This window comes from Lissotriton helveticus, chromosome 2_2 (genome assembly GCF_964261635.1).
Source record: "Lissotriton helveticus chromosome 2_2, aLisHel1.1, whole genome shotgun sequence".
Lineage (NCBI taxonomy): Eukaryota > Metazoa > Chordata > Amphibia > Caudata > Salamandridae > Lissotriton > Lissotriton helveticus.
The window spans coordinates 493,406,927-493,428,584 of record NC_136060.1 but is presented as its reverse complement, the minus strand read 5'-3'; the positions used below and the strand labels follow the sequence as shown (position 1 = coordinate 493,428,584).

Sequence of the window (21,658 nt, the reverse complement as noted above, 5' to 3'; positions counted from 1 at the left end):
GGCTGTGAACCGTCACTGCCAGGACTGTGCACGGCTGTGAAGCGTCACTGCCAGGACTGGGCGCGGCTGTGAACCACCACTGCCAGGACTGGGCGCGGCTGTGAACCGTCACTGCCAGGACTGGGCACGGCTGTGAACCGTCACTGCCAGGACTGTGCACGGTTGTGAACCATCACTGCCAGGACTGGGCACGGCTGTGAACCGTCACTGCCAGGACTGGGCACGGCTGTGAACCGTCACTGCCAGGACTGTGCACGGTTGTGAACCATCACTGCCAGGACTGTGCGCTGGCAGTGAACCGTCACTGAAAATACAAATTGGGTGCGACCCCACACCCAAGAGAAGGGGTACCACTGGTAAGTAAAAAAGAGGATTTCTCCTGGGACTATTTTGTTACCCTCTAATCAATATTAGTCATGGGTAATACTTCTGTCAAAAAACTCTCACTTTAATATATCATTCTTCCCTTCCTCATACATTCAGGTCCTCAAAGGTAATTTGGTGACATCAATTAAACAACAGAACTAATTAAGAAAAACACAGTTTATCTTTAATAAAATTAATAATGACATATAATACAACAACCAATTAATAAATATAAATGACAGTTAAAAAGTCCTGTTGACCAACAGTTTTGGCTGTACGTGGAGTTAAAATTACAAGTTGTATGTGAAAACAATATGTAAGACTAAATACTGGAGAGCTAACAACCAAGTGAAGTGCAAGAAGTAAAAAGCATCTCAAATTCCGTTACTCCACATTGAACTCAATGTATATTTTTAACCAGGTGTCCATTAATCATTTCATCAACATAAACACACGTATGTTTCCTGGGATGTAACATTCAATGATGGGTCGACGCGTTTCGGTAGCTTATGTTTTTTTCTATGCCACCTTCTTCAGGACAATGTATGTATAAAATAGCTCTCTTCACGTAACAGCATATAAATCCTATTTAAAACAATTAGATATAATTAGACAATGCTCTGTGCGCAATTTATTTTTTATGCCCTATACTGCCTAAGTCTATGTTTAAGCATTGTGTTTAGACAATTTTTTCAATTCTATAATTCACATAAGATTTTATAGCCCTCCCAAAGGACCATTGACTCAGTGGTTATAATATAAACTATCCAGGAAAAGGGCCCAGTGAAGGAAAGAAGGAAATGATTGCCCCACAGTCCGATTCTGTATATATTAATGTCATCCAAACTAAAGATGTCATAATCCCCCTTGAGGAACCCGATTTAACATAACCATCATTCATTCAGACTCCAACGTTCATTCATTCATACCTTTCCTAATTTCCTTAATGTGGGTGAGGATAACAGAGACCCACCTTTTAAGTTCTGAATAACATTCCAAGGTATCTTCTGGTTTGTCTCCAAACAATACCAGACCATGTACTTCAGATAAACCTTGGGGTCCTCTTTTCCTATGATAGAGTTCTAAATGGAAAATGATGGCACACAGTTATTTTATTGCCTTAATGTTAAATCCTAAGGCCTATGAAGACTCGTTATGATACTTGACCTACCCGATTATTCAAATAAGTGTTTTCGTTGTGATCGGCTGCTGTGGAACAAGCGGGGCTAACAGAGCTCCGTGCGCTTCTCTAAGAACGATTTATATATTCTTAGATGCCTCACCTGGTTAAAAATATACATTGAGTTCAATGTGGAGTAACGGAATTTGAGATGCTTTTTACTTCTTGCACTTCACTTGGTTGTTAGCTCTCCAGTATTTAGTCTTACATATTGTTTTCACATACAACTTGTAATTTTAACTCCACGTACAGCCAAAACTGTTGGTCAACAGGACTTTTTAACTGTCATTTATATTTATTAATTGGTTGTTGTATTATATGTCATTATTAATTTTATTAAAGATAAACTGTGTTTTTCTTAATTAGTTCTGTTGTTTAATTGATGTCACCAAATTACCTTTGAGGAACTGAATGTATGAGGAAGGGAAGAATGATATAATAAAGTGAGAGTTTTTTGACAGAAGTATTACCCATGACTAATATTGATTAGAGGGTAACAAAATAGTCCCAGGAGGAATCCTCTTTTTTACTTACCTGTGAACCGTCACTGCCAGGACTGGGCACGGCTGTGAACCGTCACTGCCAGGACTGTGCACGGCTGTGAACTGTCACTGCCAGGAATATGCACAGCTGTGAGACGTCACTGCCAGGACTGTGCACGGCTGTGAACCGTCACTGCCAGGACTGTGCACGGCTGTGAACCACCACTGCCAGGACTGTGCACGGCTGAAAACCGTCACTGCCAGGACTGTGCACGGCTGTGAACCGTCACTGCCAGGACTGTGCACGGCTGAAAACCGTCACTGCCAGGACTGTGCACGGCTGTGAACCGTCACTGCCAGGACTGTGCACGGCTGTGAACCGTCACTGCCAGGACTGTGCACGGCTGTGAACTGTCACTGCCAGGAATATGCACAGCTGTGAGACGTCACTGCCAGGACTGTGCACGGCTGTGAACCGTCACTGCCAGGACTGTGCACGGCTGTGAACCACCACTGCCAGGACTGTGCACGGCTGAAAACCGTCACTGCCAGGACTGTGCACGGCTGTGAACCGTCACTGCCAGGACTGTGCACGGCTGAAAACCGTCACTGCCAGGACTGTGCACGGCTGTGAACCGTCACTGCCAGGACTGTGCACGGCTGTGAACCGTCACTGCCAGGACTGTGCACGGCTGTGAACCGTCACTGCCAGGACTGGGCACGGCTGTGAACCACCACTGCCAGGACTGTGCACGGCTGTGAACTGTCACTGCCAGGACTGTGCACGGCTGTGAACTGTCACTGCCAGGAATATGCACAGCTGTGAGACGTCACTGCCAGGACTGTGCACAGCTATGAACTGTCACTGCCAGGACTGTGCGCTGGCTGTGAAGAGTCACTACCAGGACTGCACGGCTGTGAACTGTCACTGCCAGGACTGCACGGCTGTGAACTGTCACTGCCAGGAATATGCACAGCTGTGAGCCGTCACTGCCAGGACTGTGCACAGCTGTGAACTGTCACTGCCAGGACTGTGCACGGCTGTGAACTGTCACTGCCAGGACTGTGCACAGCTATGAACTGTCACTGCCAGGACTGTGCGCTGGCTGTGAAGAGTCACTACCAGGACTGCACGGCTGTGAACTGTCACTGCCAGGACTGCACGGCTGTGAACTGTCACTGCCAGGAATATGCACAGCTGTGAGTCGTCACTGCCAGGACTGTGCACAGCTGTGAACTGTCACTGCCAGGACTGGGCACGGCTGTGAACTGTCACTGCCAGGACTGTGCACAGCTGTGAACTGTCACTGCCAGGACTGGGCACGGCTGTGAACTGTCACTGCCAGGACTGGGCACGGCTGTGAACCGTCACTGCCAGGACTGTGTACAGCTGTGAACTGTCACTGCCAGGACTGGGCACGGCTGTGAACTGTCACTGCCAGGACTGGGCACGGCTGTGAACTGTCACTGCCAGGACTGCACATCTGTGAACCACCACTGCCAGGAATGTGCGCTGGCTGTGAACCGTCACTGCCAGGACTGGGCACGGCTGTGAACCGGCACTGCCAGGACTGGGCACGGCAGTGAACCGGCACTGCCAGGACTGGGCACGGCTGTGAACCGGCACTGCCAGGACTGTGCACGGCTGTGAACCGTCACTGCCAGGACTGTGCACGGCTGTGAACCGTCACTGCCAGGACTGTGCACGGCTGAAAACCGTCACTGCCAGGACTGTGCACGGCTGTGAACCGTCACTGCCAGGACTGTGCACGGCTGAAAACCGTCACTGCCAGGACTGTGCACAGCTATGAACCGTCACTGCCAGGACTGTGCACAGCTGTGAACCGTCACTGCCAGGACTGTGCACGGCTGTGAACCGTCACTGCCAGGACTGTGCACGGCTGTGAACCGTCACTGCCAGGACTGTGCACGGCTGTGAACCGTCACTGCCAGGACTGTGCACAGCTGTGAACCGTCACTGCCAGGACTGTGCACGGCTGTGAACCGTCACTGCCAGGACTGTGCACGGCTGTGAACCGTCACTGCCAGGACTGGGCACGGCTCTGAACCGGCACTGCCAGGACTGTGCACGGCTGTGAACCGTCACTGCCAGGACTGTGCACGGCTGTGAACCGGCACTGCCAGGACTGTGCACGGCTGAAAACCGTCACTGCCAGGACTGGGCACGGCTGTGAACCGTCACTGCCAGGACTGTGCACGGCTGTGAACCGTCACTGCCAGGACTGTGCACGGCTGTGAACCGTCACTGCCAGGACTGTGCACGGCTGTGAACCGTCACTGCCAGGACTGTGCACGGCTGTGAACCGTCACTGCCAGGACTGTGCACGGCTGTGAACCGTCACTGCCAGGACTGGGCAGGGCTGTGAACCACCACTGCCAGGACTGGGCGCGGCTGTGAACCGTCACTACCAGGACTGTGCGTGGCTGTGAACCGTCACTGCCAGGACTGTGCACAGCTGTGAACCGTCACTGCCAGGACTGTGCACGGCTGTGAACCGTCACTGCCAGGACTGTGCACGGCTGTGAACCGTCACTGCCAGGACTGTGCACGGCTGAAAACCGTCACTGCCAGGACTGTGCACGGCTGTGAACCGTCACTGCCAGGACTGTGCACGGCTGTGAACCGTCACTGCCAGGACTGTGCACGGCTGTGAACCGTCACTGCCAGGACTGTGCACGGCTGAAAACCGTCACTGCCAGGACTGTGCACGGCTGTGAACCGTCACTGCCAGGACTGTGCACGGCTGTGAACCGTCACTGCCAGGACTGTGCACGGCTGAAAACCGTCACTGCCAGGACTGTGCACAGCTGTGAACCGTCACTGCCAGGACTGTGCACGGCTGTGAACCGTCACTGCCAGGACTGTGCACGGCTGTGAACCGTCACTGCCAGGACTGTGCACGGCTGAAAACCGTCACTGCCAGGACTGTGCACGGCTGTGAACCGTCACTGCCAGGACTGTGCACGGCTGAAAACCGTCACTGCCAGGACTGTGCACGGCTGTGAACCGTCACTGCCAGGACTGTGCACGGCTGTGAACCGTCACTGCCAGGACTGTGCACGGCTGTGAACTGTCACTGCCAGGAATATGCACAGCTGTGAGACGTCACTGCCAGGACTGTGCACGGCTGTGAACCGTCACTGCCAGGACTGTGCACGGCTGTGAACCACCACTGCCAGGACTGTGCACGGCTGAAAACCGTCACTGCCAGGACTGTGCACGGCTGTGAACCGTCACTGCCAGGACTGTGCACGGCTGAAAACCGTCACTGCCAGGACTGTGCACGGCTGTGAACCGTCACTGCCAGGACTGTGCACGGCTGTGAACCGTCACTGCCAGGACTGTGCACGGCTGTGAACCGTCACTGCCAGGACTGGGCACGGCTGTGAACCACCACTGCCAGGACTGTGCACGGCTGTGAACTGTCACTGCCAGGACTGTGCACGGCTGTGAACTGTCACTGCCAGGAATATGCACAGCTGTGAGACGTCACTGCCAGGACTGTGCACAGCTATGAACTGTCACTGCCAGGACTGTGCGCTGGCTGTGAAGAGTCACTACCAGGACTGCACGGCTGTGAACTGTCACTGCCAGGACTGCACGGCTGTGAACTGTCACTGCCAGGAATATGCACAGCTGTGAGCCGTCACTGCCAGGACTGTGCACAGCTGTGAACTGTCACTGCCAGGACTGTGCACGGCTGTGAACTGTCACTGCCAGGACTGTGCACAGCTATGAACTGTCACTGCCAGGACTGTGCGCTGGCTGTGAAGAGTCACTACCAGGACTGCACGGCTGTGAACTGTCACTGCCAGGACTGCACGGCTGTGAACTGTCACTGCCAGGAATATGCACAGCTGTGAGTCGTCACTGCCAGGACTGTGCACAGCTGTGAACTGTCACTGCCAGGACTGGGCACGGCTGTGAACTGTCACTGCCAGGACTGTGCACAGCTGTGAACTGTCACTGCCAGGACTGGGCACGGCTGTGAACTGTCACTGCCAGGACTGGGCACGGCTGTGAACCGTCACTGCCAGGACTGTGTACAGCTGTGAACTGTCACTGCCAGGACTGGGCACGGCTGTGAACTGTCACTGCCAGGACTGGGCACGGCTGTGAACTGTCACTGCCAGGACTGCACATCTGTGAACCACCACTGCCAGGAATGTGCGCTGGCTGTGAACCGTCACTGCCAGGACTGGGCACGGCTGTGAACCGGCACTGCCAGGACTGGGCACGGCAGTGAACCGGCACTGCCAGGACTGGGCACGGCTGTGAACCGGCACTGCCAGGACTGTGCACGGCTGTGAACCGTCACTGCCAGGACTGTGCACGGCTGTGAACCGTCACTGCCAGGACTGTGCACGGCTGAAAACCGTCACTGCCAGGACTGTGCACGGCTGTGAACCGTCACTGCCAGGACTGTGCACGGCTGAAAACCGTCACTGCCAGGACTGTGCACAGCTATGAACCGTCACTGCCAGGACTGTGCACAGCTGTGAACCGTCACTGCCAGGACTGTGCACGGCTGTGAACCGTCACTGCCAGGACTGTGCACGGCTGTGAACCGTCACTGCCAGGACTGTGCACGGCTGTGAACCGTCACTGCCAGGACTGTGCACAGCTGTGAACCGTCACTGCCAGGACTGTGCACGGCTGTGAACCGTCACTGCCAGGACTGTGCACGGCTGTGAACCGTCACTGCCAGGACTGGGCACGGCTCTGAACCGGCACTGCCAGGACTGTGCACGGCTGTGAACCGTCACTGCCAGGACTGTGCACGGCTGTGAACCGTCACTGCCAGGACTGTGCACGGCTGAAAACCGTCACTGCCAGGACTGGGCACGGCTGTGAACCGTCACTGCCAGGACTGTGCACGGCTGTGAACCGTCACTGCCAGGACTGTGCACGGCTGTGAACCGTCACTGCCAGGACTGTGCACGGCTGTGAACCGTCACTGCCAGGACTGTGCACGGCTGTGAACCGTCACTGCCAGGACTGTGCACGGCTGTGAACCGTCACTGCCAGGACTGTGCACGGCTGTGAACCGTCACTGCCAGGACTGTGCACGGCTGTGAACCGTCACTGCCAGGACTGTGCACGGCTGTGAACCGTCACTGCCAGGACTGTGTAGTGATCTGATAAATCCGTGCTCTCTTCGGTCAGAATGGGGTGTGGTTGTGGGGGATCCTTTGTGACCCCCACATTAGTGCACCAGGTGTGCTTCTGGGGGGCCTCATTTGTGGCTGCACCCCCATAGAGTGCCCCCCACAAGAGTACCCTGCTCTCGCCCTGCAGGCCGCAGCAGCCCACCCCCCCTCACCCCCAGCCCCTTCCTGCCTCCACACATTAACACGGTAAGCAAGAAAGTTGCTGTTCGAGCACAGAATTAATTCCCAATTTGTTTAAAACAAAAAAACTCCGACTTATCCCCATCTGCTGAGCAAACATTCTCTTATTTTTCAATTTAAATTAAATTTAAATCCGCGGGCCCCCCGAGAGCCTCCGGCAGCGGGTGGATTCTAATGTGCTCCAAAGCCGCGTGATGAACTGGTTAACCCCTGCGTCCCCGGCACCCCCCCCCCCCCCCCCCCCCACGGGAGGCCGAGGCCCAGGTTTATTAACGAGTTTATCCAGAGAGGCTGTGGATGGGGCAGGGGGGGGCAGAGAGAGCACGGGCGGCGGGGGGGGGGCTGATGCCTCCGTGACGTGTCTGCCGAGCCCCCCGTACAATAATGTATCTCTGCATATATAATCCCCTGCCCCCCCCCCCCCCAATTGTCAAGGAGAAGCTGCTTCAGTGGCGATAAATCCGCGCGCGGTGTCTTCTGGGATTCGTGTGCATGAAATGGAAAATGAAAAATTATTCATACAGTAAATCAAAAACCCCGTTCCCTGCGGCCGAGCTTCTCAACCAGAACTGGAGCGGCTCATCTGAGCCGGTGATGAACGATACGGAGCGGAAATGCTCCGAGGTAATACCTCCCAATAATGCCGGGTAAGTTGTGTCTATCCAGGAGCTTTGTAAAGTGATACATTCATCCTCCCGGGGCCGGTCATGCTTGTGCGGAAGCTCATTAATGGTAGGGTCACGGAGGGTGGCATAAAATGCGTCTGTTCTTTACTTTTGTAGTGTATTCCTATTTATTTACCTAAAGTTTTTATATAGCGCCTACTAGGCCCTGGAGCATCAGAGCGCTTCACGTGGCACAGCCAGGGAACAAGTCCTAAAAAAAAATGAAGTGGGGGGACTAACCAGCTTAGGCAGTATGGAAGTGAAATCATGACACGTGCCATCACAGCGCATGATGTCACGACGCGTGACATTGCATGTGACATAACAGGAAGTGACCTCACTGGAAGTAACATGACAAGAAGTGACATCAGATATTAAGACCTCACATATGATTATCAGGTATATATGAGTACATTAATGCGCATTATGATTTTTAACAAATGATATTTGGGGATAGGGTTGTGCCAAAAAATTGGCGCAATCCGGACGCAAAATCTGGGCCTCAACTAATACATTTATTTTTTTAGACCCTGCCACAAAGAAATTGGCAGCAAGGAAAAGCACGGCAGTAGATCTGTTATGCTTAATTTGTTGCAAAGTCTACATTTTAAAATATTTGATTGGTTTAAGGCATCTGCTGTGAAGGTGCCCAGTAAATCACAGGGAATAGTAATAATGGTGCGATAACTCTGGTGGTTAATGCACTTGCTGGAGAGATCTGAGTTTTGTGAAGTTCCAGATTTGAATCAAAGTAGTACAGAAGGTAAATGTGTCTCCTGCAAAGCAAATCATCTAACACGCAGATGACAGATTTTTATTTTATGTAAATAGTAAAGTGGGTTACTGCTTTTAACACTGAGATCCTTTTGTTTCCTGCAGTTCATGAATTGTAATCCTTCTAAAAGACCACAGTGTAGTATAAAAGACATGTGACTCCTACTCCTTGTAACTCTCACTCTCATGTAACTCCTCCTGTAATTTGATTTACACACGTTCATCATATTTCTGTGGGGCCCGACTTCTTGGCAGGGGGGACGGCATCCACCCTGTGAAAAGAGTGGGTGGACGCCGTGTACCTGCGTGTACCCCTGACTTGTGCCCTGGGCACCGCACACACCACAATATCTCAAAAATACTCCGCAATGGTTTAGAAAGATAGACAATCATTTTATAAACCAATCAAGAGCAAAACAACACAAATCCAATAAGTAAAACTTAAGATATAACTTTACAGGAATAAAAAGAGTTATAGAGCATACAAGCAATAAGCGCCAATAGGGATTATCTGGTCACCCTGGACCGGGACAAACCAACAGTTCAAGCTGACCGCGAAGGCGCACTGGTTGAGGACAAGAACAACGCAAGCCCGGTGAACAGAGTACCTTGATCCTGGGCTTTAACAGCGAGATGCGGGGTGCAGACGAGAGATGCGTCATTGTTGAGCTGGCAGTCGAGGTGATTTTTTGATTTTCTTCACGCAGTGGCAGAGATGTGTCCGGTCCATTGAGCCAAGCACCGGTTCCAAGTGCAGCAGGTCTGAAGACGATGCACCAGGTTAAGCCACACTGGAGGGGCGATGCGTCGAACATCTCCACACAGTGGTGTCAATGAATTGGTTCCGAAGAGGAGGTTCTGGGTGCAATGTGGCAGTTCCGAGTGTGAAGCTCCGGTTCTACTTCTGCAACAGGGTCGACACGTCGTTCTGCTACACACAGGTTGGAGATGCATCAATTTCTCTGGTGTAAGTATCTTTGTCCACATCCAGTGAACCAGGCACAGGAACAGTTGCAGACACTTTGATAGCTCTGAGTCTCAAGCAACAGGAGGCAAGGCAACAAGCCCTTGGAGATCACTTGGAGTGAAGGCATAGTCCAGTTCTCCTTCAGCAGGGCCAGAGAGCAGCAGGCAGCAGTGCAGCACAGCAAAATGCAAGCCTTCCAGGTCAGCAGTCCAGCAGAGTGTCAGTTCTTGATGCAGCACAGCAGTTCTTCTGACAGAGTCCAGTTGTAGGTCCAGAAGTGTCTGATTTTGTGGGGTCAGAGTCCCAATACTTATATCCTTTTGTGCCTTTGAGGTGGGAGTGACTTCAAACAAGGGTTTTTGATGTGCACAGAAGGCCTTTCCTCCCAATCCTGGCTCCACATTATCAGTAGGGGATATGCAGCCTTTTGCTAGGGGACATGGCATTGCCTATTCAGCTATATGTGTCAGCCCCTCCCCCTCTTGCTGCCCAGGAAGAGCCATCAGAATGCAGATGAGTATTCAGATACACTTAACCTTCCTGTGTTTGTGGCTGTCCAGAGGGAATGCACAAAATGTAGCTGTCACCCACCCCAGACGGGTATTGCAGACAGGCTACATGCATACAGAGCTTTAGGAGCAGAGGAATTTCCACTTTCTAAAAGTGGGATTTCTAAAACAGTAATGTTAAATACCACTTTATCAATAAAAAGAATTTTATCATTACCATTCCAAAGATATAAAACATGACACAGCTACTCCTTTCCTTTCTAATCAGGAATTATAGCTTAAAAGTGTATTAAGGAATTCGCAATGTTAACCTATGAGAGTAGTAGGGCTTACAGTAGTGAAAAACAAACTAAGGGGGTTTTCACTACCAGCACATGCAAAACAAAGTACATGTCCTGCCTTTTACTTTCACAGCACCCTGCCGAATGGGTACCTATGGCCTACCTTAGGGTTAGCTTATGTGTAATAAAAGGGAAGTACATGGCTCGGCAAAGGGTTATAACTGCAGAGTCAAAGTGGCAGCAAAACTGCACACCCAGGCTCTGCAGTGTCAATCCTGAGACATGCTCACAGTGCTACTGGTGTGGGTAGCAGAAACAGTAGTGCAGACCCAGTAGTAACATTTAATTTACAGGCCCTAGGAATATGGTATACCACTTTAAATAAATTAAATTTGCCAAACAGATGTAAACCTACTATACCATGTTTAGCGGAGAGAGCACATGCGCTTTATCACTGGTCAGCAGGGGTAAAGAGCTCTGTGTCCGAAAGCCATCAGAAAGAAGGTCATAAAAATAGGAGGAGGAAGGCAAAACGTTTGGGTGGACCCTTATGAGAGTCATTTCCTAAAGCATGCATTCTCGGATATATCAAGAAGTCACAATCCACAATTGTGAAACTCAGAATACACCAGCAGATTGTTTCGAGGCCTTGGGGAAAAGGAGGAAGATGGTCCTTCAACCCTTTCCAGATTCCGGGGAGTGGCCACGGGTCAATAGGATGCTGCCTTAGTCAATGTCTGGCTCCAGTCGGGTGTTCAAAAGGCAGCATTGCAGGGCTAAACCCACACTACCAGCATGATAGGCCATCTGGCCCATATGGCCCGGGGTGTGGTTAGGGAGGAGCTCATTGCGGAAGAAGACTTTGAGTTGCTTTTAAACACTGATAGGGAAGCTAGAATCCAAATTTCAGGAGGAATTGTTTTCCAAATTCTGGGTGCACACCCAGAAAAGGATTAGTTTAAGGTCAGTTTTTTCCTGAATTTAGGATTTCGAGTAGTAAGTAGTCAGTCCGTTCTCAGCTGGCATGAGATGCTGCAGCGCTTCAGTTTCTCAGCACAGTAATCCAAGTGGTCAGATAGGAAGATCTTCTGGACTAAGCAGGACATTTTAAACACGGGTCTCCCTTCAATAGACTTTCAGGACAAAATTGGGGTAATGCGGTCAAGTCAGTCAGTACCTGAGGCCAGGCGAGCAGCGGCAGGTGGCGAGGCTTCCATTGGGGGAATGAGGGTTTTGGTGATCCCAGCTAACACAGCGGTCACACAGTCCAGACACCCTAAGAGAAGTCCAACACTGGCTATTGACAAACCACCTAAAACTCAACGAAGACAAAACAGAAATCCTCCTTATCTCTAACAAAGAAGAAACCCCCCAATTTGTAGAATGGCTAAAAGCAATGACGACCTCAATGGTAATCTCACTCTGGCTAACTCAGTTAAATCATTAGCAATCACCCTAGATCCAAAACTCGACATGGCCAAACACATTAAGAACTCCGCTAAGAGCAGATAGACATAGGCCTCAAAGAGAGTTAGCTCCAGTCATTCTCACTCAGGAGGACCTATTAATATACTTGTTTAATAAGACTTGTCATTGGGGTCTCTGCAGCGGAAGTTAAACTTGTGGTCTTGGTGGGGTGGGAGAGGAGCGTCCTTTGCAGTACCTGATAGTTAAGCCAACCTTAGGTCTTTGCTTGGTCTGATCTTGTTGTGCTACGTCCGTGCTGCTAGCCTTGTTTGATCCCAGAAGGGGTAAGTCCTCGAAGAAGCTGGTGTCTTCCGAGGGACCTTCCACAGCTCATGACAACATGATGTACCTTCCTCGGTGATAACGGTGTTCTGTTTTTCTGTGCTGACATCTTTTCTTCTTCTCCCATTCTGATGGCGCCTTGTTACTGAATTTCACAATAGACCAATCACATATGACACCTAACGACACTTCCTCACATGCACACTCACCTTGCACCAGCAACTCCATGCCTACTATGGCCCCAGTCTCATATCACCTTCATTGCCTAGACTGACTCCCATGTGTGCATAGTGAGTGCACTTCAGGGGTGCACTCCTTCAACCCTCAATGGTGGCTGTATGATGGAGCCATGCATGCGTTTACCATGCATACCTTGACAACGCGGTCGAGGAGGCGTTGGACTTTGGAATAGTTTAATTTACTATTCCAACCCCAGTCTGTGCAACAGTAGAGAAGGTTTGTGACTTAAAATCCAACACCAGTCCAACAACGCGTTCCCTAAAGCAAGTTGTTGTAAAGACCTGCGTGGTAAAGGAGTGTGTGCTAACAGCACGTTTGTTGTTTTGACTGCATTGTAAAGGTACGGCATGTTTCCGGCTGTGTGGTAAAGGCTGTTCCCCCGGTGACGGCATCAGTACCTTGTTTTGTACCAGGACAAGTTCTGGCAAACAGTGGCCACTGTTGAACGAATGGCTTGTTGGAGTACACCAAACAAATCGTCTTTGTCGCAGTTACTATCTTCGTTTTGACATTTTATGTAACGGGCACCGTCCACAAAGGTTCATTCAATTGTGAAGGTAATTTAATGACAAGATTTATCATTTTTATGCCTGCTACTAATTTACAAAGAGATTCTTGGGGGGTGTAAATGCACTTCTGCTAATCCAGCTACAATGAGTCCAAACTGCCTTGAAAGTGAGGGACCGCCCACAAGTGAGTACATTCGTGACCTTACCAAAGTCTCCTCTTACTTTATGCCATTCTGAAAATAGTCTGTGATTTATGGCTGTAATAATTTTCCTTCCAGATTGGGAAGGGGAGCATTTTACCCCACATTTTTGTGGGTGTGGGAGAAGGCTTCTCCATGTGAAAAAAATCTGAAGGTTCTATCCCCCCGTGTGGCGTTTTCTGCTATGGAGAACCCTGCACAAGTGGAACAGGAGGCCCTAGAAAAGGTTACATGACATTCCCAGAAGTACACCTGGAAACCCGCAACAACTGGAATGTTTGAGAATAGAAAGATCACAGTATGTTCTGATAGAAATCTAAACCTCTGCCTCTACTTTTGCAAGTTATTGTGTGTAATTGCACCAGTCCTAAGCACATGCAATATTATACAATATATTCAGTAAGCAATTACAACCCAAAAATTTTTTCTTGGTCTTTGCTTGAATTTTCAATACTTCATATGTCCAGCCAACACGTGTTTCGTCGTTTCGTTCACACGGAAGCAAAGCCGGGGATTGCCAGAGTAACAGTGTACTCGCTCAATCAATCAATCATGGGTTTGTTAAGCGCGCTACTCACCCGTGAGGGTCTCAAGGCGCTGAAGTGGGGGCATTTGCATCTCTGTTAGCCGAAGAGCCAGGTCTTGAGGGCCTCCCTGGAGGTGTTCAGGGAGGGGGCAAGTCTGATGTTTGCTTGGAGCTTGTTCCAGGTTTTGGCCACAATGTGAGAGATGGATCTTCCGTTTGCTCTGGCGCTGTAGATGCGTGGGGGTTACAGCCAGTGCGACGTTAGGAGATCGGAGGTTCTTTTGGGTACGTGGAAGTTGATTCTGTCGTTGAGGTATTTGGGTCTGGTGTTGTGCAGGCATTTGTAGGTGTGGTTGAGGACTTTGAAGGTGAATCTTTTCTCCACTGGGAGCCAGTGGAGCGTTCGAAGGTGATGGCTGATGTGTTCGTGCTGGGGTATGCCGAAGACAAGTCGGGCGGCGGTATTCTGTATCGTATGGAGTTTCCGTTACCAGGAGGACACTTGTGAACCAACAATACATAATGAAGCTTAAAGCTCACCACCGAATACGGGGACTGTTGAAATATCAACTTTCAAAATGGATGAACTCAATTAATTTTTGGACATTGTGCATGGCAGAGGATATTTCATTCATACAGCCTGGACGCAAGTAAAAAACGTTTATCATGTTCACAGCCCTGAAGAAGCTATGGGGAACTCCCCTAGTGACGAAACACATGTTGGCTGGGCAATTGAAGTATTGGAAATTAAAGACAAAGACCAAGAAACATCTTTCGTGTTGTACTTGCTTACTGAATATATTGTATAATATTGCGCGTGCTTTAGGACTGGTGCAATATTTGAAAGACCCACGGGCCTGGATTTAGGAGGGGATAGGGTGATTCCCCTTTCCTTGAGCACCTCACTTGAATTGATTTCAAAAATTGACTTTTACATTTATTTTGAGTGCCACATGTTTAACTAGAGATTAATCACTGCAATTTCTGTTTATTGTGTGAACAGGGTCGAGGTATACAAACACTAGTCAGTGCACATAAAATAAGAAAATGACACCATAAAAATAAATTCCACAAAATCAAAAGGTTAAACTTACATCATTTCAAAGAGCTGCTTGTATTGTTCATCTCCGCGGCCTCCCTCCACCTCGCTGTCCAACTTCTTGATGATCTCCTCTTCAAACTGCAAATTAAATGAAGATAAGGCACTGAGTGAACACTCTGAACTCTACAGACTGGCTGCTTCACGCTGCCCCGGACACGCCAGACGAGCTGCTTCACGCTGCCCCAGACACGCCAGACAAGCTGCTTCACGCTGCCCCGGACACGCCAGACAAGCTGCTTCACGCTGCCCCAGACACGCCAGACAAGCCCCTTCACGCTGCCCCAGACACGTCAGACAAGCTGCTTCATGCTGCCCCAGACACGCCAGACAAGCTGCTTCACGCTGCCCCAGACACGTCAGACAAGCCCCTTCACGATACCCCAGACACGTCAGGCAAGCCCCTTCACGATGCCCCAGACACGTCAGACAAGCTCCTTCACGCTGCCCCAGACACGTCAGACAAGCTCCTTCACGCTGCCCCAGACACGCCCGACAAGCCCCTTCACACTGTCTCAGACACGTCAGACAAGCTCCTTCACGCTGCCCCAGACATGTCAGACAAACTCCTTCACGCTTCCCCAGACATGGCAGACAAGCCCCTTCAAGCTGCCCTAGACATGTCAGACAAACCCCTTCAGGCTACCCCGACACGTCAGACAAGCCCCTTCACCCTACCCCAGACATGTCAGACAAGCCCCTTCACGTTGCCTCTGACACGTTAGACAAGCCCCTTCACACTGCCCCAGACACATCAGACAAGCCCCTTCACACTGTCTCAGACATGTCAGTCAAGCTCCTTCACTCTGCCCCAGACACGTCAGACAGGCACCTTCAGGCTGCCCCAGACACCTCAGATGAGCCCCTTCACGCTGCCACAAACATGTCAGACAAGCCCCTTCACGCTGCCACAGACATGTCAGACAAGCCCCTTCACGCTGCCCCAGAAAGGTCAGACAAGCCACTTCACGCTGCCCTAGACACGTCAGACCAGCCCCTTCACGCTGCCACAGACACGTCAGACCAGCCCCTTCACTATGCCACAGACACGTCAGACAAGTCCCTTCACGCTGCCCCAGACATGTCAGACCAGCCCCTTCACGCTGCCATAGACACGTCAGACAAGCCCCTTCACGCTGCCCCTGACACATCAGACAAGCCCCTTACCGCTGCCCAAGACATCAGACGAGCCCCTTCACGCTGCCCCAGACAAGTCAGATGAGCCCCTTCAGGCTGCCCCAGAAATGTCAGACCAGCCTCTTCACACTGCCCTAGACACGTCAGACCAGCCCCTTCACGCTGCCACTTACACGTCAGACCAGCCCCTTCACGCTGCCACAGACACGTCAGACAAGTCCCTTCACACTACCCAAGTCATCAGACAAGCCCCTTCACGCTGCCCAAGACGTCAGACGAGCCCCTTCACGCTGCCCCAGACACGTCAGACAAGCTGCTTCAGGCTGTCCCAGACATGTCAGACAGGCACCTTCAGGCTGCCCCAGACATGTCAGACAGGCACCTTCAGGATGCCCCAGACATGTCAGACAGGCACCTTCAGGCTGCCCCAGACATGTCAGACTGGCACCTTCATGCTGCCCCAGACACGTTAGACAAGCCCCTTTACGCTGCCCCAGATACGTCAGACAAGCTCCTTCACGCTGCCCCAGAAACGTCATACAAGCCCCTTCACGCTGCCACAGACACGTCAGACAAGCCCCTTCACGCTGCCCCAGACATGTCAGACAAGCCCCGTGACGCTGTCCCAGACATGTCAGACAAGCCCCTTCACGCTGTCCCAGAAATGTCAGACAAGCCCCTTCACGCTGTCCCAGACATGTAAGACAGGCACCTTCAGGCTGCCCCAGACACCTCAGATGAGCCCCTTCACGCTGCCACAAACACGTCAGACAAGCCCCTTCATGCTGCCACAGACACGTCAGACAAGCCTCTACACGCTGCCCCAGAAACGTCAGACCAGCCCCTTCACGCTGCCACAGACACGTCAGACCAGCCCCTTCACGCTGCCACAGACACGTTTGACCAGCCCCTTCACGCTGCCCCAGACACGTCAGACCAGCCCCTTCACGCTGCCACAGACATGTCAGACCTGCCCCTTAATGCTGCCACAGACACGTCACACCAGCCTCTTCACGTGGCCCCAGAAACGTCAGACCAGCCCCTTCACGCTGCCACAGACACGTCAGACCAGCCCCTTCACGCTGCCACAGACACATTTGACCAGCCCCTTCACGCTGCCCCAGACACGTCAGACCAGCCCCTTCACGCTGCCACAGACACGTCAGACCAGCCCCTTCACGCTGCTACAGACACGTCAGACCAGCCCCTTCACGTTGCCACAGACACGTCAGACAAGTCCCTTCACGCTGCCCCAGACACGTCAGACCAGCCCCTTCACGCTGCCACAGACACGTTTGACCAGCCCCTTCACGCTGCCCCAGACACGTCAGACCAGCCCCTTCACGCTGCCACAGACATGTCAGACCAGCCCCTTCACGCTGCTACAGACACGTCAGACCAGCCCCTTCACGTTGCCACAGACACGTCAGACAAGTCCCTTCACGCTGCCCCAGACACGTCAGTCGAGCCCCTTCACTCTGCCACAGACACGTCAGACCAGCCCCTTCACGCTGCCACAGACACGTCAGACAAGCGCCTTCACACTGCCCCAGACACGTGAGACCAGCCCCAGACAGGTCAGACAAGCCCCTTGACACTTTCCCAGACAGGTCAGACAAGCCCCTTCACGCTGCCCCAGACAGGTCAGACAAGCCCCTTCACGCTGCCCCAGACACGGCAGACAAGCCCCTTCACACTGCCCCAGACACGTCAGACCAGCCCCTTCACGCTGCCCCAGACAGGTCAGACAAGCCCCTTGACACTGTCCCAGACAGGTCAGACAAGCCCCTTCACACTGCCCCAGACACGGCAGACAAGCCCCTTCACACTGCCCCAGACACGTCAGACCAGCCCTTTCACGCTGCCCCAGACACGTCAGACAAGCCCCTTCACACTGCCCCAGACACGTCAGACAAGCCCCTTCACGCTGTCCCAGACAAGTCAGACAAGCCCCTTCACACTGCCTCAGACAGGTCAGACAAGCCCCTTCACGCTGCCCCAGACACGTTAGACAAGCTGCATCACGCTGCCCCAGACAGGTCAGACAATCCCCTTCACGCTGCCCCAGACACGTCAGACAAGTCTTTCACGCTGCCCCAGACACGTCAGACAAGCCCCTTCACGCTGCCCCAGACACGTCAGACAAGTCTTTCACGCTGCCCCAGACACGTCAGACAAGCCCCTTCACGCTGCCCCAGACACGTCAGACAAGCCCTTTGACACTGTCCCAGACACGGCAGACAAGCCCCTTCACGCTGCCCCAGACACGTCAGACAAGCCCCTTGACACTGCCCCAGACACGTCAGACAAGCCCCTTGACACTGCCCCAGACATGTCATACAAGCCCCTTCACGCTGCCCCAGACACGTCAGACGAGCCCCTTCACGCTGCCCCAGACACGTCAGACAAGTCTTTCACGCTGCCCCAGACACGTCAGACAAGCCCCTTCACGGTGCCCCAGACACGTCAGACGAGCCCTTTGACACTGTCCCAGACACGGCAGACAAGCCCCTTCACGCTGCCCCAGACACGTCAGACAAGCCCCTTGACACTGCCCCAGACACGTCAGACAAGCCCCTTGACACTGCCCCAGACAGGTCAGACAAGCCCCTTCACGCTGCCCCAGACAGGTCAGACAAGCCCCTTTACACTGCCCCAGACATGTCAGACACGCCACTTCACGGGGCCCCAGACACGTCAGACAAGCCCCTTGACACTGTCCCAGACATGTGAGACAAGCCCCTTCACGCTGCCCCAGACAGTTGCCTCTGTGGTCTCTAGCTTTGTCCTTGGTTATTCCTTGTTACTGTCCCCTGCCGTAGCATCAGTCACGCACTGTCACAGTGTGGTAGGTGGCCCCTGACTCCACAAAAAAAGAAGACAGTGCAGAGTGGCTCCCCCTCCATAAATAACCAGTCGTGCGCTGTGGTGGTAACCATTAAGACTCAGAGGGGCATATGTATGAAGTCCATTTCCCATTTACAAATGGGCCAATTCTCAGAATCGGCCCGTTTGCGAATGGTTTCAAGTTTCAAGTTTATTTTATTATGCTTGATTAATTAAAACCGTTGCATACAAAAGATAAAAAATTTCTTGTGTTAAAATTGTTCTATAATAAATGGTTTTACATCGTATTAAAATAGCACAAATTATTAAAACATTCTGTACATTAGCCTTGCTCATTACTAATATTATTTTGAGTATGGTTATACTTGTTACTATCAATTCAGTTCATATGAAGATTAGTCTTTTTGCGGCTCTTTCCAATATTTTATTCTTTTTGCGGTTATATCGAGGAATTTCATTAGCCGGCAGTTTAGCTGAACCAGATCGGGGTTAAAGCAGAACATTAGCGCTTGTCTATATGTTCTGGCTCCGTACTGATTGAATGCTGGCTTTAACAGGGTGACCCTCATGTCTTTTAACCTGATGCAGATGCATATGACATGAATTGCATCCTCAACACCGCTGCTGCATAAGCGACACTGCTGGGCTCCTTCCTTTCTCTCCCAAGGCGGCAGAAATTGTTTAAAGGGACCAACCCAGAGTCGGAGTCTTAGGAATTTTTCCTTGATGTTGATTTTTAATCCCATTTTCAGGTAAAACTGGGGTTTTAATTTGTTGTATGCATGTAGGACCATCCAGCCATGCGATCGTTTTGCTAATGTTTTTTTGTCCTCGATTGCAGATAGTAAACAAGTTACCTTTGTCACCGTTTTTTTTAATGTTAAATGGTTTGACTGAACATCCCACAGCTCTCTAAAACCTAGGTGTTTAATAGATTCCTCAAGATAAATGCTTGCTGGTGTTTTTCCTGGACTGGAAAGCTCCATCCAAAGTTGGTCATTCAGGGTTATCATCGCCTTTAATTTTGTGCCAACACTTCACAAATGCTCCCATGCGTTCAAGGGACTGTTTTTGGAGCCCAAATTCCAATCGTATTTGGGCCGGGGAGACCATTTTCAGAAGATGGAAAATGGCTCGGTATGATTTAGATAATATATTATCAAGAGTTGTTGCATCCTTTCCATTCAGCGCTTCACTCCCATAAGTAATCGTTGGCTGGAGTTTTGCTTGCAAGATCCTTAATAGAGGGTCGAATGTCAGGTCCGGTAAAAGCTTCTTTAGGGGCTTTATAGCTAAGTAGGTCGTTACCCCCTTTCTCCGCAGGGCTTCTAATTGTGGTTTCGATGAATTGTTTTGGTTTAACAATACCCCTAGATATTTAAAGCTCACTCCTTGTTCCAAACGATGGCCATCTAGGAACCAGCTCAGATGTTTCTTCTTGCGGTAATTAACTGCCATTATTTTTGTTTTGTTGTAGTTTATTTTTAATGCGTTTTCTTGTGAGTATGTCTGAGTGACATTCAGTAGATGCTGGAGACCTATAGGAGACCTGCTTATCAGAACTAAATCATCTGCGTAAAGCAGGTTCGACAAAGTAGAGTTCCCTAGTTTTGGTGCGTGGGCTGCACAACTATTCAACTTCGCTGGTAAGTCTGCTAGAAAGAGGTTGAATAGCATGGGGGCTAAGACGCACCCTTGTTTTAGTCCTTTAGAGGTGGGGATTTTTTTTTATATTTGCCGACCGTCTCCAAGCTTTATCCTCACCCATGTTTTGGAGTGTAAGTTCCTTAATTGATGTAGGAGATTTGAAGGGATCCCCCAGCCATCTAGTTTTTGCCAGAGTTTAATTCAATCTACATGATCGAATGCTGCAACAAAGTCTATAAAGCATAGGAAGAGCGGGTATTTCCCCTGTTTAGCTGCGTCCATGAGAAGGGTCAGGGCCATTATGTTGGTGATAGTTCCTTGCCCTTTCCGAAATCCAGTTTGTGTTAATGGTATTATTTGATTCTTTTCAGCCCAGATGGTTATGTCATTTAGGAGGAGTCCTGCAAAATATTTAGCCTCGATGTCGATCAGAGCTATTAGGCGGTAGTTTTTCGGCTCAACCTTTGTTCCTTGTTTGTAGATTGGACTAATTATAGAACCTCTCCACGATTCTGGAATTGCGGACTTTCTAATTACGTACTTGAAGACATGTTCAAGTGGGTTACTCCAAAACTCCGGATCATTTTTAAACAGCATAGGTGGAATTCCATTAGGACCTGGGGCTCCTGTGAGTCGGCCCCTTGCTATTTGTAACTTTATCTCCTTGGTCGATTGGTTAGTGTACCCCTCCTTTGACTTCCAATTGGCATTTAATGCTTCCGGTTCTGTTGGTACTCGTTGATCTTGGATTAGCACTGAACTGTTGTTATCTTCAGTAGGAGATTGGCAGAGATGTATTAGCTCTTTTGCATCGCTGTTGCAGCTCTCAGGCTCTAGACTTTTGGGGTGCAAAACTTTTCCTTCCTTGTTATTAAAGTGATTAAAGAGGAACGCTGTCCAAATCTCTTCGGAGATGTGGGAGTTAATTCCGTGATGGTTCGGCCGATGTACTCTGTTTACTGTTTGCCAACATTTTGCGCTGTTTTTCTGTTTGGCATCGTGATACATTTTAGCCCAAAATGTGTTGTTCACTATCGTTTTCCTGGTCCATCTTCTTCTCTTAAGAAGGGCCTTTGAAGCACGTAGAGATTGCTGCAAATTTTGATT

At 50.7% G+C, this 21,658-nt stretch overlaps 1 protein-coding gene across 1 annotated transcript in view; it reads right to left on the bottom strand.

Annotated features, from left to right (window-relative positions):
• The window catches only part of LOC144821564 (dedicator of cytokinesis protein 2-like), a 3,201,295-nt gene that overhangs the window by 158,181 nt on the left and 3,021,456 nt on the right, over positions 1 to 21,658 (bottom strand). Inside the window, exon 35 of the mRNA XM_078678750.1 lies at positions 14,916 to 15,001. Coding sequence (XP_078534876.1) covers positions 14,916 to 15,001 — 86 coding nt within the window. The remainder of the gene's footprint in view (positions 1 to 14,915; positions 15,002 to 21,658) is intronic.